This window comes from Mustela nigripes, chromosome 4 (genome assembly GCF_022355385.1).
Source record: "Mustela nigripes isolate SB6536 chromosome 4, MUSNIG.SB6536, whole genome shotgun sequence".
NCBI lineage: Eukaryota > Metazoa > Chordata > Mammalia > Carnivora > Mustelidae > Mustela > Mustela nigripes.
Window position 1 is genome coordinate 22,849,618 of NC_081560.1, and position 17,648 is coordinate 22,867,265.

The 17,648-nt window shown below is 37.1% G+C and overlaps 1 protein-coding gene across 2 annotated transcripts in view; it reads left to right on the top strand.

Annotated features, from left to right (window-relative positions):
* Positions 1–17,648, top strand: part of TNPO3 (transportin 3) — an 88,219-nt gene that overhangs the window by 42,364 nt on the left and 28,207 nt on the right. For both annotated transcript variants that reach the window (XM_059396432.1, XM_059396433.1), the window contains 7 exons: positions 2,387–2,562; positions 3,032–3,170; positions 4,828–4,974; positions 7,606–7,713; positions 9,400–9,491; positions 11,672–11,811; positions 14,666–14,857. In XM_059396432.1, coding sequence (XP_059252415.1) covers positions 2,387–2,562; positions 3,032–3,170; positions 4,828–4,974; positions 7,606–7,713; positions 9,400–9,491; positions 11,672–11,811; positions 14,666–14,857 — 994 coding nt within the window. The remainder of the gene's footprint in view (positions 1–2,386; positions 2,563–3,031; positions 3,171–4,827; positions 4,975–7,605; positions 7,714–9,399; positions 9,492–11,671; positions 11,812–14,665; positions 14,858–17,648) is intronic.

Below are 17,648 nucleotides of genomic sequence, written 5' to 3' on the forward strand. Positions count from 1 at the left end.
TTGTTTTGCTGTTCATTTTGTCTCATGTCTTTGGAAGAGTAGTCAGTATAAATAAATTAATGTCCCATTTTTGTTTAAAAATTTATGAATATGAGGGGCACCTGGATGGTGCAGTCAGCTGAGCAGCCAGCTCTTGGTTTCAGCTCAGGTCGTGATCTCAGGGTCATGAGACTGACTCCTGCTTTGGGCTCTGTGCTCCATGGGGTATCTGCTTGAGATTCTCTCTCTCCCGCTCCCTCTGCCCCTCCTGCTCATGCATGTGCACTCTCTCTCTCTAAATAAATTTTTTTAAAAACTTTTTTTTTTTTTAAGATTTTATTTATTTATTTATTTGACAGAGAGAGAGAGAGAGAGATCACAAGCAGGCAGAGAGGCAGGCAGAGAGAGAGGAGGAAGCAGGCTCCCTGCTGAGCAGAGAGCCCGATGCGGGGCTCGATCCCAGAACTCTGAGATCATGACCTGAGCCGAAGGCAGCGGCTTAACCCACTGAGCCACCCAGGTGCCCCAATCTTTTTAAAAACTTTAAAAAAATTTATGAATATGATTGATTACCTATGAAGGGAGGGCAGCTTAGAATACATGTCAAACTCAATGCAGTGGTTACTTCTGGGAATTAAGGATAAGGAACAAGCAAACTAGTGTGACAGGATTATATTATTTTCTCCACTGATCCAGTGTCAGGACTCCTCTGCCACTAATAGAAGTGTGGTTTTAGAGTCAGAGTCAAATATATTCTCATTCTTACATGCATTCAGTGATTCAAAATTGTGCCATATTTTAGCTTGCTTTATATTTAGACCACATCTCTATTACAGATATATAGCCTTTTCTCCCATAGTTCTTTTTTTTTTTTTTAAAGCTTTTACAAATGTAATGCTGAATATATATACAAAAGAATAAATATGGAGGGGCGCCTGGGTGGCTCAGTGGGTTAAAGCCTCTGCCTTCGGCTCAGGTCATGATCCCAGGCTTCTGGGATTGAGCCCCGCATCAGGCTCTCTACTCAGCGGGGAGCCTGCTTCCTCCTGTCTCTCTGCCTGCCTCTCTGCCTACTTGTGATCTCTGTCTGTCAAATAAATAAATAAAATCTTAAAAAAAAAAAAGAATAAATATGGACATTTACTTAACTTTTAAAACAGAGTAATAATAATAAGTATTTTTGAATCCACCTGTCAACCTAAGAATAATCTAATGAATAATTTGCATTTATCCTTGTATTGCTTGTATCGCTCCTTTCCCACGATTCTAAATATCCTTGTTTTTTATTATTCATCTAAGATTAATATGCCTTCACTAAATTTATCCATTCTCTCAACTGTACTCTTCTAAATAGAAACCCTGAAGGTCTCACTGTTTGAACTCTACTCCGATTTGTCCCAGTTGTTCTTGAGATGTACTTTCCAGCTGTCATTCTGAAACTTCTCTTTACTATGCTTCTGGATTGGATTAACTGTTTTTTGAATGTCCTCAGATACCTTCCTCAGGAAGATATGTGGGAAATAAACTTCGAGTTTTTGTATTCCTGAGAAATATTTATATTTTGCTTTTATTCTTAACTGGCGGTTTAACTAGGTATAGAGTTCTAGGTTCAATTTTCTTTCAAGATTTCCAAGGTTTTTCTCTCTCATATACTGGCAGGCATCATTGCTAATGAGAATCTAAATAACTGATTTGCTCCTTTCAAAGTTACCTTCTCTCATTCCCAGAAGCTTTAAGAATCTCTATTGAACCTTGGTATTCTGAAATATGATGATATGTTAGGTAGGTGTGGGTATTTGAGACTTGTTGGACCCTTTCATTTTATTTTTTAAAAAAATATTTACTAATTTATTTCAGGGAACGAGGATGCATGCCAGGGAGGGGAGAATCAGAGGGGGAGGGGGTGGGAAAGAATCCCAGGGAGACTTGGCGCTGAGTATGGAAGCAAACGTGGGGCTCAGTCCCACAAGCCATGAGATCATGACATGAGGTGAAACCAAGAGCCAGGCGCCTAACCAACTGAGCCACCCAAACAGCCCAGACCCTTTCATTTTAAATAGTACTTGAATATCAAAAAAGGATGGGAAAGATTTTCACAGACTAAAACAGGGTAGGGAACACATTGCATTACATTTGGAGGGGCTGGTGTGTGTGTGTGTGGGGGGGGGGGCACCATGGATTTTTAGAAGTCATGTGACTGGATGGGGTACAAAAAGGCTGATTTTTTTTGGCATATAGGGAAATAGACAGGGAAGACTGATGAATATTATCTGGTTGAAGGACATGACCTTTTAGGCTTTATGCATTTAAAGTACATGTTCAGAAACAGGCTATAATTGCTTTGCTAGCACTTGGTTTACAGCTTAATGATCATTCATCTTATTTCCCTGTTCCTGCCATTTCCCAGCAACAGGATAAGACCTCATCCAACCTACATGAAGCTGCTTCAGATTGTGTGTGCTCAGCTCTCTATGCCATTGAGAATGTGGAGACTAACTTGCCATTAGCCATGCAGCTTTTTCAAGGAGTCCTAACATTGGAGACTGCTTATCACATGGCTGTGGCACGTGAAGATTTAGACAAGTGAGTGTTATTTAAGGCAGTAGCACTGGATTCCATCCTTCATGATTTATTAATGACTCTGGGTAAATACAGACACCACATCCTAAAGATGCTCTGTTCTTGACTGAACCTGGAGTGGAAAATGGATGCAGGAGAGGTTGAAATCATAGAAAGTAGTAATTTTTCCACTCACAAAGAAAAAGGCTCTAAGAATTAGGGATGAACTTCAGAGTATCAAGTGTAATTTGATAAGGATTTTATTCATATGTTTTAGTAATTGAGAATTTGAACTGACTTATGAGTCATTTGCTTATATGTATAAAAATATATGATAAGAAAAAGTGGCTGTTAGGGAGATTCAGATACAGCATAGCTAATAATCACTACATGTCCCTTAGGCTGAGGATCCTTTTATTTATTTAAGTATGTTTGTGAGTATGTACATATACAGATTTCTGACTCGGTACTCTCATTACTCTTTCATCTGCAGAGTTCTGAATTACTGCCGTATTTTCACTGAACTATGTGAAACTTTTCTTGAAAAAATTGTTTGTACTCCAGGCCAAGGTCTTGGCGACCTACGAACTCTGGAACTGCTGCTTATTTGTGCAGGACATCCTCAATACGAGGTAGTGTTTATATTATGCTAAACCCATTTTTCTCTACATTGTATGTTGCGTATTACCTATATTCCTTTGACACCTTGTGTCATAGCTTTTTATTTGTGGGAGACTATAGTCTTATATTTAATTAGTGTGATGTGATTGTTTCCTCTGTATTAGAGTTTTTTCTTTCTAAATTATGTTTGGGTTTTTCTATTCCATAGAATCTTTTCTATTTTCTAAATATTCTAATTCTAAAAAAAATTTCTATTCTCTATTTTCTTATCTAGTTAGCTGGGCTGACTGGTATAGGCACCTCAGGGAACCCATTAGGAAGAAAGCTTCCTACCTTTTAACTGAGCCCCCTCTCTAGGTCCAGTTACTCTTTTTAGAACTTCGTAGTTGTAGCTAAAAACAAGACAAAACCAATAAAATCTTAACTGTACCAGTCCTAATACCCAGAATTTTTTCTCCAAATTGTGAGTGGGAATGAGAAAGGGATTGAAAGGATTTAAAAGTCTACTCTATTCCAAAATCTCTACAACACACTACCTCTTTAAAAAGTTGGCTAGATTTTTTAAACTCTTGTGTATTCAAGAAGTTTTACCTCCTCTTAATAGTATAAGAAGTGAGAAAGAACTCCCAAGTTGGGTATTATTTTAAATAGGTCTGTTTGGGATCTTTGATGGGGAAAGGATGATAGGGCCTCTCTTATTAGGGAGGAACACAGCCCTGTACCTCTTTTTCTCTTATTCAAATAAAAAACATTCAAATAATGTTTATTTGTTTGACTTGATCTCATGAGGGTATCTAAATTTGGATGAAACACAAAACATTTCTGGGAGTAGCATTCCCAGTGTTCACTGTGTAATCATTATCACTCCTTTAAATAGTGCAATAAGTAAGATAAGCTGTGGATAAAGTCCCAGACTTTTTGTACCTTTTCAGTCCCACTCAGGAAAGCAGGTGAGTAAAAATGACACAAGGTTGGTATGTTCAGGGATTTGCAGATGGTTTGTCTATCAAGAAGTGAGGTATTTTTTCTTTTTCTTCTTTTTTTAAGAAAGATTTATCTCAGAGCTCAAACACAAGCATGGAGTTGTGGGGCAAAGGAACAAGCGGACACTCAGCTGAGCAGGGAGCTCCATGTGGGGCTCTATCTTAGGACCCTGGGATTAGGCCTGAACCGAAGGCAGCCCCTTAACTGACTCAGCCACCCAGGTGCCCCTGTCAAGAGGTGTTTTAATCTCAAACATGAAATGATTTTTTTTTTAAGATTTTATTTATTTATTTGACAGAGAGAGAGAGATCACGAGTAGGCAGAGAAGCAGGCCGAGAGGCAGGCAGAGAGAGAGGGGGAAGCAGGCTCCCTGCCGAGCAGAGAGCCTGATGTGGGGCTCGATCCCAGGGCCCTGAGATCATGACCTGAGCCGAAGGCAGAGGCTTTAACCCACTGAGCCACCCAGGCGCCCCTGAAATGATTTTCAATTTGAGAAAGAAATATTTAAAAGAGACTTCCCATTTCTGTATCTGTTTCTCTAAATTCAGAATCCTTTCTGCTGCTGGAGAAGTTATCAGCTAAAGAGGGACTCTACTCCCAGTTATCGTAACTGTCTTCATATGTCATTCCTTTTTTGAATCAAAAATTAACTTTCTTTTCCTTTTCTCTTTTTCAATTTGACAGGTAGTAGAAATTTCCTTTAACTTTTGGTACCGACTCGGGGAGCATTTGTACAAAACTAATGATGAAGTTATTCATGGTATCTTCAAAGCTTACATTCAGAGGCTGCTTCATGCCTTGGCTCGACACTGCCAGCTAGAACCAGACCATGTAAGTTCCCTTCTCCACTTCTTCAGATCTTAATTTCCTTCTCTTTTCAGTCCTAATTTAAAAGTGAACTAAAAAGATAAGAAAATAAAGCTAATGGAATTTGCAGGTTTTCTGTCACTCTGTAGCGTACACTAAAGGAATCAACACCAGTGTAATGAAGAGTGAGTATAAGGCTTATATAGAAAGAAGTAAGTTCTTCTCTTGGAAATTCACCTTAAGTAATTCTGCTGAAGAGAATAAAATAGCTCTTTTAGGTATAAAGCATTATCTGTAAAGTAAAAAAAGGATAAACTCACGTACAACAATATAAGAAGAGTTACACAAATTGGGATGTTGCAGCTTGATGGACCATTATGCAAAATGATGACTATTGAAATAGCATTTAACTATTTGCTAAATGAAAAAAATTTAGCAATTTTTTTCTCTCTCTCTGTGTCAAATAAATAAATAAATAAAATCTTAAAAAAAAAAAAAGAACCAACTTTAAAAAGAATATAGAGAAATCATCTACTAGCTTAGAAGAATACATACTAGAAATACCATAAAATAGTCGATTAGAGGGCGCCTGGGTGGCTCAGTGGGTTAAGCCTCTGCCTTCCGCTCAGGTCATGATTCCAGGGTCCTGGGATCGAGGCCCATATCGGGCTCTCTGCACACCGGGGAGCCTGCTTCTTCCTTTCTCTCTGCCTGTCTCTCTGCCTACTTGTGATCTCTGTGTGTGTGTGTGTGTCAAATGAATAAATAAAATCTTTAAAAAAAAAGAAAATAGTCTATTAGAAAACTCTTTAACTTTCGTTCTTTGCTTAGTCTCTTAAATCTTACAGCATCGTTTTGATTGGTTGGTTAGTTGTTCTAATTCTTCTAACTCAAGACTTGAAGAGAGTTTTTTCTCATTGCTCACAATTAGATCTGATGTGAAAACTATATAACTGTTTCTGTTCTCTTCAGTTTAACGTTAACATTGTTGAGTCATGGTATTTTGCGTCTTCAAAGAATCTTAGCGATGGTCTAGTGTAGGGGTTTTCATCCTTTATTTTTTTGTTATTTAACTGAGGAGTTCTATCTTCATCTACATCTTACATGGAAGCCTGATAGGTAAAGAAGAGCAGGATCTCTGGTTTCAGTTGGCTGTACTTGCCTTGATCCCATTCTTCTTTTGCTAGTTCCCTGGCACCCTTTCCCTTGTGGCAGTTCCTTATACTTGTGGATATATGAGTGCTTTATTTTTTTATTTTTATTTTTATTTTTAAAAGATTATTTATTTATTTATTTGACAGAGAGAGAGAGATCACAAGTAGGCAGAGGGGCAGGCAGAGAGAGAGAGGAGGAAGCAGGCTCCCTGCTGAACAGAGAGCCCGATGTGGGGCTCGATCCCAGGACCCTGAGATCATGACCCGAGCCGAAGGCAGCAGCTTTACCCACTGAGCCACCCAGGTGCCCTTATTTTTATTTTTTAAAGATTTTATTAATTTGACATAAAGAGAGTGAGAGAGGGAACACAAACATGGGGAATGGGAGAGGGAGAAGCAGGCTTCCACTGAGCAGAAGCCCAGTGCAGGGCTCAATCCCAGGACCCTAGGATCCTGGGCTGGAGGTAGATATTTGATGACTGAGCCACCCAGGTGTCCTTATGGGGTACTTTATAATTCCCTATCTCAGGATAGCCGTCATATCCTTCTCATTCTTTGACTTTAATTTCTTCATCTGAAAGCAAAGAGTTTGGACTAGATCAGCAGTTCTCAGTAGTATTAGGGCTGTTTTCCAGATAGTCATGGATAAAGTTTTTTATACATGCCCTTAACCATCTCCCAATTGAAAGCATGAAATGTAAATGATCTCTCTATTTCTTTTTTTTTTTTTTAAGATTTTATTTATTTATTTGACAGAGATCACAAGTAGGCAGAGAGACAGAGAGAGAAGGGGAAGCAGGCTCCCTGCTGAGCAGAGAGCCTGATGCAGGGCTCAATACCAGGACCCTGAGATCATGACCTGAGCCTGAGGCAGAGGCTTAACCCACTGAGCCACCCAGGCACCCCGATCTCTGTATTTTTTAATGAAAAATTTCAAATATTTGGCAAAGGTGAAATTTTATATTGACTGTCTGTATACCTATACCTAAGTTGTACTATTAATATTTTTCTATACTTATGTGTTTTTGATATATCTGTCTACCTATATAATATTCTTTTTAAAAGTCTAAAATTCTATTCTGTATCTAGTTGTTGTGGTAATGACTGATTCTGGCAAATGTTGAACCATGAAGCTTCAAGGGCATATTCAGTACTGAAAAGAAAATAAACTTACAAACTCTTAAATTATCACCTCTTCCAGGTTACTTCCCACTCTGACCACTCAAATTTTTCAACAACAGAGCAATGTGTGGCTTGGAAATATGGGGGAAAAGGAAGAACAGTTTCTCATAGTAAAGGTAGAAGTTAGGTTGTATTGACTTGACTTACCTAAAAGTTTAAGAGACCTTGTATATTAAAATAACCTTTGCTTTAGGCAACTTATCTCTTGTTCATTGGGACTGAACTGTTTAATGGCTTTTTCTTTATTCTTGTTTTTATAGAGGTCTGTTAAAGCCTTATGATAAGTTTAAAAGAAATGTTATTTGACTTGAAATTTCAGGAGGGGGTTCCTGAGGAGACTGATGACTTTGGAGAGTTTCGGATGAGGGTATCCGATCTGGTGAAAGACTTGATTTTCTTGATTGGGTCTATGGAGTGTTTTGCTCAGGTAAGTCCATTTGGAGATTCTTACCAGTTTTACTGATCACTTGAGTTTTGTTCACTTTGGTGTCTCCTATAAATATTCCACCTTTTTCTTAAATTGTAATGACTCAGTGGGAGAGTAGATATGCAGGTGCCTAGCACACTGCCTGGCATATAGTAGTTTGGTTTATTTATTATCTTAACAAGCAAGCCAAATGCAGTCTGTGGATGGTTCAGTTATGGTTTACTCCTATGATTCTTGCTGTTGAAAGCTGTTCTGCTTGTCCAGTCGGAGTGGAAAATCATAGATAAACCTTAAGACCCCAAGGTATTTATAGGGAACTTGGATCTAGCCAGGAAAAATAGGCAAGTTTTTCTGCTTTATTAATTATGTACCAAATCCTGGCAACTTAGTTATTTGGCATTTCCTTTGTCCACACTTATGGTTAGATTCCTGTGCAGTTTCATCCCAGAGGTGACTATACTAGAGTAGAAGATTCATAGTCCTGTGATTTTCCTGACAGTGAGTAATATTTTACCTCATAAGGTTGCAATCATCACCATTCCACATCACTTAACGTTAGCATAATTTTAGGCAGTTCTCATATTCCTGGATCACACTCTAAGCTCTGAAATATAGTAGTTTTGATACTTTATCAGCAATATCGAACTAACCTTTATTTTATTTTTTTGGTAACCCAGCCATTTTGTATATTTGGGGGTATAATTTGATTTAGAAAGTCTTCATTAAATTATATCTGTTTTTCTTTATATTAAACAAAGTGTGTTTATTGATCTAATTACCAAGGGTTAGACATTCTTAGAAAGCAGATTCAGTGAGATCACCAGATCACAGGCAGATGACCTGTGTTCACATTTCAGCTCTTTGTCATTCGCTGTGTGGCTTTGAGCAAGTTACTTGTGCTTCAAATCTTAGTTTACAAATTAAATTGTCAGTGTTGTCTAAGATGTATTCTGTGGAACACCAGTCATATGAGATATTCATCAGGGTAGAATCCTCAATTAACATTGGGAAATGACTTAAACAGTGTTAAAGGCTCGGTAAAGTCCTACAAGAGAATTACTTAATTTTATTTTACTTAGCAATGTTTGTTATTTGACTACAGAAATCTTACTTAGACTAACACCCAATCAGATGGATATATGCTGGGAAATTTCTGGACTAGAACATCTTTGAGTATTCTGCTTGGTCTCCTTTTTTTCCTCACCTTGCTTGGATATGGTATTCTGAATAGCTGCTTTTTAAGAATTTAATCTGTACTATTAGTGTTGATGCGGATAAGTTTTTAAAACAGTAGAAATGTTAAAATCAATACATATATAAGAAATTTACATTGTATTTCATTTTAAGTGTATTTATGTATTTATCAGTTATTGTAGGGATCACAAAAAGACACTCATGTAGTATGTTTGCTTTTCCATAATACTCATTTTGTTGGGGCAGATGATAATTTTGATACATTCTTGGGGAATCTAACTGGTTTTATTTCAGATATTAAAATAGCAGTTACTTTTAGTTAGTGAAGATGTGAAAAAGGAGTTAATTTTCTCCCCTGGCTCTGAGAGATACTTAGATTTAGAAACGAGGGGCTGGATTTATTTTAACTAAAAGGATTTTTTGTTTTGTTTGTTTTGGAATTCTATTCTGTTTTCCTTTTAATGGATCCATAATCCACCTCTTCTTCTCTAGTTATATTCTACTCTGAAAGAAGGCAACCCACCCTGGGAGGTGACAGAAGCGGTTCTCTTTATCATGGCTGCTATAGCAAAGAGTGTTGATCCGTGAGTGTCTAATAAGTCTTTTGTGGGAACTCTGAATATCAAAGGAAGGAAAATTACACCATTTTTCTCCTGTGCTATATGTTTGGAAACACTTAGAACTTCTGTAATGCTGCCTAGTTGTCTGACTTCTAGAGTGTATTCCAGAGTAGCATGCATTGCTGATACTCATAACCACATATCCTAGAGTTAAAATTATTTTGTTCTTGATATTAGGAAGATAATGCTGATTTATTTTTCCAGCTGAGGCTCCCTTGTGAAAGTTGATATAATAAAAAGATTGTTAGGCTGTTAAATTGTTGGTGCTTGCTTAAAAGCAGTTGAATAGGCACTGAGTAGCTCTCGTCTGCTTTTGGACCTTGGGTAAGTTATCCTCACAAATATTTCATCATATTGTTCTCCATTTTGTCTGCCTTAGAGAATCATTTGTGAGTTTTAGAAAGGCAAGATAGGTACCATTTCACCTTAAAAGAGTAGCAAAATCTAAGGAGCAATTACTATTTTTATTATTGCCATGGAAATCTTTAAGTTACTAGAATTTGATTTCTTTTTTTTTAACCAGAATTTGATTTCTAATTGAGTAGCATAGAAATTTTATTTATGATTTTAATATGAATTCCTAAAAACAGAATTTACTTTGTGCCGTGAGTTTATAAATTGATGATAGTATCTATCAGGTTTTCTTATATTGTGATCAGATACCTGCAACTGAGCCCTATTCCAAGCCTTGCTTAGAGAGATGGTTAAGGCATGTATTTATGAAAAGTATAGAGGTTCTTACTTAGCTGCCTTTTAGACTTGAGCCAGTGAAATCTTACATGGTTTCTAATCCAGTAAATATTCAAGGAGAATAGAGTAAGTTTGCTTTTCTCTATTAAGATGTACTGGTCCTGGGTGGGATGCCTGGGTGGCTTAGTCAATTAAGCAACTGCCTTTGGCCCACGTCATCATCCTGGAGTCCGGGGACCGAGTCTGCATCGGGCTCCCTGCTCCGCGGGGAGTCTACTTCTCCCTCTAACCCTCCCCTTCTCCTTCTCTCTTGCTCTCTCATTCTCTCTCTCTCTCATACAAATAAATCTTTAAAAAATAAATTAAAAAAAAAAGATGTATTGATCCTGAATTACATACCATATTATTTGCTCTTACATTCATTTTGGTATCTTTTGGAACCTTCAGTGATAGTCTGAGGATTATTGAAATCACTTCTATTCTGATATGTGTTGGTGTGAAAAAGGATGGGTAGAGAGTCTCAAAAATTAGCTTAGTGTTCTCAGGAAACATACATAAATGAGAGAAGATTTTACATTGTGTTTTTTTTTTAAATCCATATTTGAAGCCAACTGCATAATTACAATTTTTTTAGTGTATATAAAGGACTTAGACTTAGTTCATCAGCATAGAGTGCTTTTGCTCTAATCCAGAACATTATTTGGATTTTAAACATCTTTTGTTTCTGTATTATAGCCTACCACTATGGGGGCATAAAGAATTTCAGCCAGTATTTTGGGGAGTGGAAAAAAGACAAGAAAAGGGGAAAAAGAAATTCTTGGAGCCATGGAGAGTATTTGGTTAACTTTAATTTTCCCTCATGTTCCAAGTCAGGTCACCTTTTCCTGTTCTTGCAGCTTGTATTCTTGTTCCTTTAGTGAGGGAGCTGGCCCACCCATACTTACCTGTGCTTAAAATTTCCAGTATCCAGCTATAAGAAATATTTTGGAGAAGAACTAATAGCAAGTGGTCTGTGAGAATTATTCATTCATTCATTTAGCCATGCAGCAATATTTATTGAGTGCCACTATGTGCCAGGCACTGTTCTAGGTACTGCAGATATAAGAATAACTAAAATGGATTCTTTAAAAGAAGACATGCATCCACAGTAAATGCCTGCCTCTCCAATTTGAAGAACATAATCTGATAGCAGGATGTGTCTTTAGATACTTTATTGGCATTTAGAAGATTGAGGAGCAGTATGCTTCTCGTGAAACAGTATCTGCTGTTTCTATCTTTTTGCCTTTTTTTGAGGATTTAAAAAACTTTCATACCAAATGTTAAGCACTTTCATCCAAATGGTTGTGTGTTTAGAAAAAAGCCCTTTAGCAATTATTTGTCTTTTTACAGCCTGTTATTAGGCCAGAATCTAACCTCTGAAATCAGTAACTGTGAGTACTTACCTTTGTACTTAGGGAGAACAATCCAACACTGGTGGAGGTCCTAGAAGGAGTCGTCCGCCTTCCAGAGACTGTACATACAGCAGTGCGATACACCAGCATTGAATTGGTTGGAGAGATGAGCGAAGTGGTTGATCGAAATCCTCAGTTCCTTGGTATGTGTGAACTCACTCTTCTGCAGTGATTTTTCTGATTTTGTTCTTCCTTTCTTACTTTTGCTCTTGTTCTTTTGTTCTTTATTTTTATTGATAGGTAGAATGTTTCTAGACAGTGAGAGTAAATACTGTATTATGAGCTGTTGCTTAGTTGACACATTTGTAAACTGGTCATCTCTTGAAAGAAGGATCTTTAAAGATTAGGTCTCTAGAAAGGGAAACAGTTTGCTTCTAGTAGTCTGCTTCGGGATGAATTTTTGTTAGTCTTTGGCACATGCTTGAACTAATCAGACTCCCTATAGTTCTGACTTAGATGCTATTAATAGGCTAAAGCAAAGTATTTCTCAGCATTAAATACTCTTTTAAAAACCAAGATTATCACTTGAGACAAAATAAGTACAAATTAAAATGAAAGGAATGTTGAATTATCTCAGCTCTGGATGCCCTTATTGGCTTGAAAAAATAACTAAAGATTATACAAAGTAACTTTAGAATCAAAAGTAAGGGTAGAAATCATTTCTTTTATCTCTCTCATTTTGCAGATAAATGCAAAGAGAGTAAATAATTTATCTAAGGTACTAAGGTATTAATAACTAATAACTAAGGTATTAATAATAATAATAATTTATCTAAGGTATTAAGCCTCCCTGATACTCGGGACTGATACATTCTAAGAATTTTAAGAATCCCCCCAAACTTGTGTCTGTCATATTGTTTGATGTATTTCTATGCTTATGTTACCATCTTTTTTTTTTTTTAATTCCAATATAGTTAGCGTAAGTGCTGTATTAGTTTCAGGTGTACAATATAATGATTAAACAGTTCTGTGCGTTACTTGGTGCTCATCAGGATAAGTGTACTCTTAATGCCCTTCACCTATTTCACCCATCCCCTCCATCCACCCCACCTCTGATAACCATCAGTTATCATCATCTGTAGTTAACAATCTATTTTTTTTTCCTTTGTTTTGGAAATCATATGGTATTTCTTTCTCTGACTTACTTCACTTAGCATTATACTCTCTAGATCCATCCATGTTGTTGCAGATGGCAAGATTTCATTCTTTTTTATGACTAATATACCTGTGTGTGTGCACGCACACGCACATGTATATGAACGTGTGTTTATATCTCTTCTTTATCCATGCATCTTTCAGTGGACACTTGGGTTGCTTCTGTAATTTGGCTATTGTAAATAATGCTGCATTAAACATAGGGGTACATATATCTTTTTGAATTTGTGTTTTTGTATTCTTTTGAGTAAATACCCAGTAGTGAAATTACTGGATTATACATCTATTACCCACTTTCAGCTTAATTTTATTTTACATATGATCTTTTTTATTGTTTTAAAACTGTTGCTTAAAAAGTGATGTTTCTTTTTTCTTATTTCTGTGTATAGAGCGTATGATAGACATGTTCACATTATAGCTGAGACACTTTCAAGTTCAACATACCATTGAAAATTTTTTTCAGAATACCTGTTTCCTAATTCTTAGATTCTTCACTTCTGTGATCTGTCTCATCATTTGACTTTCTTTTCTGAATGTTTCTTCTACAAGAAACTAAAGTGGGTTTGTTTGTTAAACCTTATCACTCAGTACCACCGTGCAGTATCTCATTTAAATACGTGCATCAGCAGTAAGACAAATTGCTCCATGTTTGTACTTACTTTAGAATAGTTAAAACAATGGATATCCCATTTGAGAATCACAGAAGCTTACAGCATTATAGTTCCCTATACTCTATACTTAGTTTTTCTGATTCCTAAGCTTTAAAGTTTTAGGCTGCTTTTTGTGGAGGGGACCAGGGGTTCATGCTGATTGGGGCATTATATTGGTCATTAGATGAGAAATGGAGATAACGTTTTAATGTGCTTTACGACATTATTCTTTTGATTCCTTCTTTTCTGGTTTGGTATGAGATTATTCTGATGTACTTTCTTTTTTTTTTTTTTTTTTTTTTAAATGTTAATCTGGTTTTTTTTTTTTTTTTTTTTATTTTTTTTTTTTTTTTTTTGACAGAGAGAAATTAAAAGAACACTGAGAGGCAGGCAGAGAGAGAGAGAGAGAGAAGGAAGCAGGCTCCCTGCTGAGCAGAGAGCCCGATGCGGGACTCGATCCCAGGACGCTGAGATCATGACCTGAGCCGAAGGCAGCGGCTTAACCCACTGAGCCACCCAGGCGCCCGATTCTGATGTACTTTCAAAGTGTTCCTTAATCATATGTGATTTTTCCATAGAAAATTATTCTGATTTTTATAAAGTAAGGTAAAAGATAAGAAGAATGTACTTTATAGAAATTCATCTTTATGATCATTTTCTTTGGAACACTTATTCTTGCTACAAAAGTAAAGCATAGTTTTTCCAGAAGTACTAAAGCTCAGTCTGCATGTTTTTAAGGCCTTTTCTAACTATAAAGAAGCAAGTATAAAAGTGTCCACTTAGATAACTGTCATCCTGATTAACATAGGTTATTTTTTACATAGTGACTCATCTCTGAGTATAAATAATGGTAGCTCTCTGAGCTTTATATTCTTTCTTATATTACCTTACTCTTAATACATGGATGGCCTTATCCACCCATGGTTTTCAAACTGTGCTGTGTGAAGACCTAGCCATGAAGAAAGAAATAGAAGGTGAATAGATAGGGCTCAGGGCTCCCTGACACTATGTCAGTGATATCAGCTCCTTTTTTATGTTTTATATATTGGGGTTTGAACACATTTCATTTTTTTAAATGGTTCTTTTGCTTAAAAGCGGGGTGGGGGCAGGAATATAAACCTCTGTTATACGGAACTACAAGTTTTCCTTGAGTTTTAGACTGTAATCTCTACTGTGTGGTGTCTCTCCTTAGACCCTGTGTTGGGCTATTTGATGAAGGGCCTGTGTGAAAAGCCTCTGGCTTCTGCTGCAGCCAAAGCCATTCATAACATTTGCTCTGTCTGCCGAGACCACATGGCTCAGCACTTTAATGGACTCCTGGAGATTGCCCGTTCCCTTGATTCCTTCATGTTGTCTCCAGAAGCTGCTGTGGGCTTGCTAAAAGGTATTTACTTCAGATATTAACCAAGAACATCTCTAAGCCCTTCTGGGGATTATCTTATACTAATCATATCCCAGTTTTTCAGTTGTAGTATACTTAGTGATGGAGAAAGTTGACTGTTCCACTCAGGGGAGGGTGTTGATATATACATGTACTCTTTTCTTAGAATTCTTTAAGGCTGTATAACTACTTCAACCTGCTTACAGTGTGTATAGCATAGACCTAAATTTTGGGGTGGTGATGACACATTTGAACTAAATACAGCTCTTTTAGAGTTGGGGGAAGAGTAAAAAAGGAGACTAAATAGTATTGCCATACCAAAGCAGTAGGTGGAAATTTAAAGGTAGTTCATGTGGATCAGTCCTGTCTGTAGAAACTTGGTGTCTTAGTGTTATTTAACCATTATGAATCAGCTTTACGCTCAGTAATTGCCTATTCAGAGGCAAGTAGCGAGAGTGGTGATGAAGTTCAAAGAACTAGAGATATTAGGGCTAGGAAAAAGAAGAGACTTTAAGCATAATGGCTATTTTTAAATATTTGAAAGATTATGCTATAAAAGAAGGAATAGATTTAGGAGTAGTAGTCAGTTGTTCACATGTATGGGCTTTTAGAAAGAAAACACTTTCTTACTAAACTCTGAAAATAGATTGAGGTGCCCTGTGAGGTTACAGCTGGCAGTTAGAGGGATTTGAGGATATATCAAATAAAAGACTGGGTAATACAACCCTTGTGGCATCATTTAAGCCTCTGTGAGTAGCAAACAAGTTAGTCTTGGCCAGATTGAATGACCTCTCGTGTGGGAACTGATCTTTCTTATATCTATGATGAAGTTCCTTTCCAGCTAGTGTATTTGCATTTTCCAAGACAGATTTTCTTTTTGTAGCATAGGTTTTTATTGTTTCCATTCATAGGCATAGATAATAAGACATTGAATCAGAGTCAAATATTCCTACTATTAGCTACTGCTAGTGGTTACTTCTGCTATTTTGTAATTTTCTAGTAAAATTTAACCTTGATACTGAAGTGACATCTAACCTGTAGTTAGATGGCATCTCATTTATCAGTGATATCTTCTCAATAAAGAAAACTTTTTATTTAATTTTTATTTTTTTTTTATTTTTTTTTTTAAGATACAACTATAGGTTGGGGGGAAAGATACAACTATGGGGTGCCTGAGTGGCTTAGTTAGTTAAGCATCTGCCTTTGGCTCGGGTCATGATCCCAGGGTCCTGGGATTGAACCCCACAGTGGGCTCCCTACTCATCAGGGAACCTTCTTCACCCCTTTCCTCTGTCCCCTGCTTGTGCTCTGTCTTTCACACCTCTCTCTGTATGTGTCGAATAAATAAATAAAATCTTTTAAAAAATGTATTTTGAGAGAGCGAGAGTGCACGTGAACAGGGAGAGGGAAAGAGAATTCCAAGCAGACTGCTCACTGAGTGGGGAGCTTGACTTGGAGCCCCATCCCACAGCCCTGAGAGCATGACCTGAGCCAAAATCTAGGGTAAGCCTCTTAACTGACTGAGCCACCCAGGCGCCCCATATATACAACTCAAAAAAAAAAAAAAAAAGAAAGAAAAAGGTTCAGTAACATCCTTTTCTGTAGAAATAAATTAAAAAGAAAAAGCGTGGGGCACCTGGGTGGCTCAGTGGGTTAAAGCCTCTGCCTTCCACTCGGTCGTGATCCCAGGGTCCTGGGATCGAGCCCCACATCAGGTCTCTGCTCTGTGGAGAGCCTGCTTCCCCCTCTTTCTCTGCCTGCCTCTCTGCCTACTTGTGATCTCTGTCAAATAAATAAATAAAATCTTAAAAAAAAAAAAAAAAAGAAAGAAAAAGCTATTTAAGTTAGATTCTCCCCTATAGTTTTAAATAAGTCTAACTCATCCATGGCTTATAGACTACCAGGAGAAATCATTTAGATTTTTAATTCATATTTGAAGACTTATGGATTGATTACCATTCTGTTGAATGAAATATGGAAGATGAGAAAAAACAGTCATGGAATTTTTTTTCTTTACCTTGGAAAAGACCTAGTCTAATATGTAATCCTTTGGATCTTGGGGAGATGCTTCAGACTTCAGTGGGAATTATGACAAGAGGAAGGCTGAATGAGAAGGATCTGGACCTTCTATTCCCACTTTAAACTAGCTACATTTTTTTGACCTATTTTATTGGAGTTCCAAGTTTTTTATTTAATAAAAAAAAGAGGTGGTGGAGGCTTTTGCAACTATTTAAAAAATAAAAGGCAAACTTAACTTACTCTTCTGTTCAAAGCACTCATTTTACAGATAAAGAAACTGAGGCCCAGAGATAATATCTTACCTGGCTGATAGATTCTGTTACGGTATAACTAGAATCTGATCTCTAATTTCAGCCCATTTCTTTCTTTCTTTTTTTTTTTTTTTTGTCTACCTTTTTAAAAAACAGGTTTTATTTATTTATTTGACAGAGAGAGAGAGATCACAAGTAGACAGAGAAGCAGCAGAGGGGTAGGGGGGAAGCAGGCCCCCTGCCGAGCAGAGAGCCCAATGCCAGTCTCCATCCCAGGACCCTGGGGTCATGACCTGAGCCGAAGGCAGAGGCTTAACACACTGAGCCACCCAGGTGCCCCAATTTCAGCCCATTCTTATTTAAAAAAAAAAAAATAAATAGTAATGTGTCTATTTCTCAAACCTCTTTGATGGTAAGAATTGCCTGTGGTACTTATCAAAAGTAAAGGTTCTTCTTAAACCTCTGGGAAGTTTGAGAACGATTATGCTATGCTATGTAAAAATAGCTTTGGCGTTGGCTTTGTA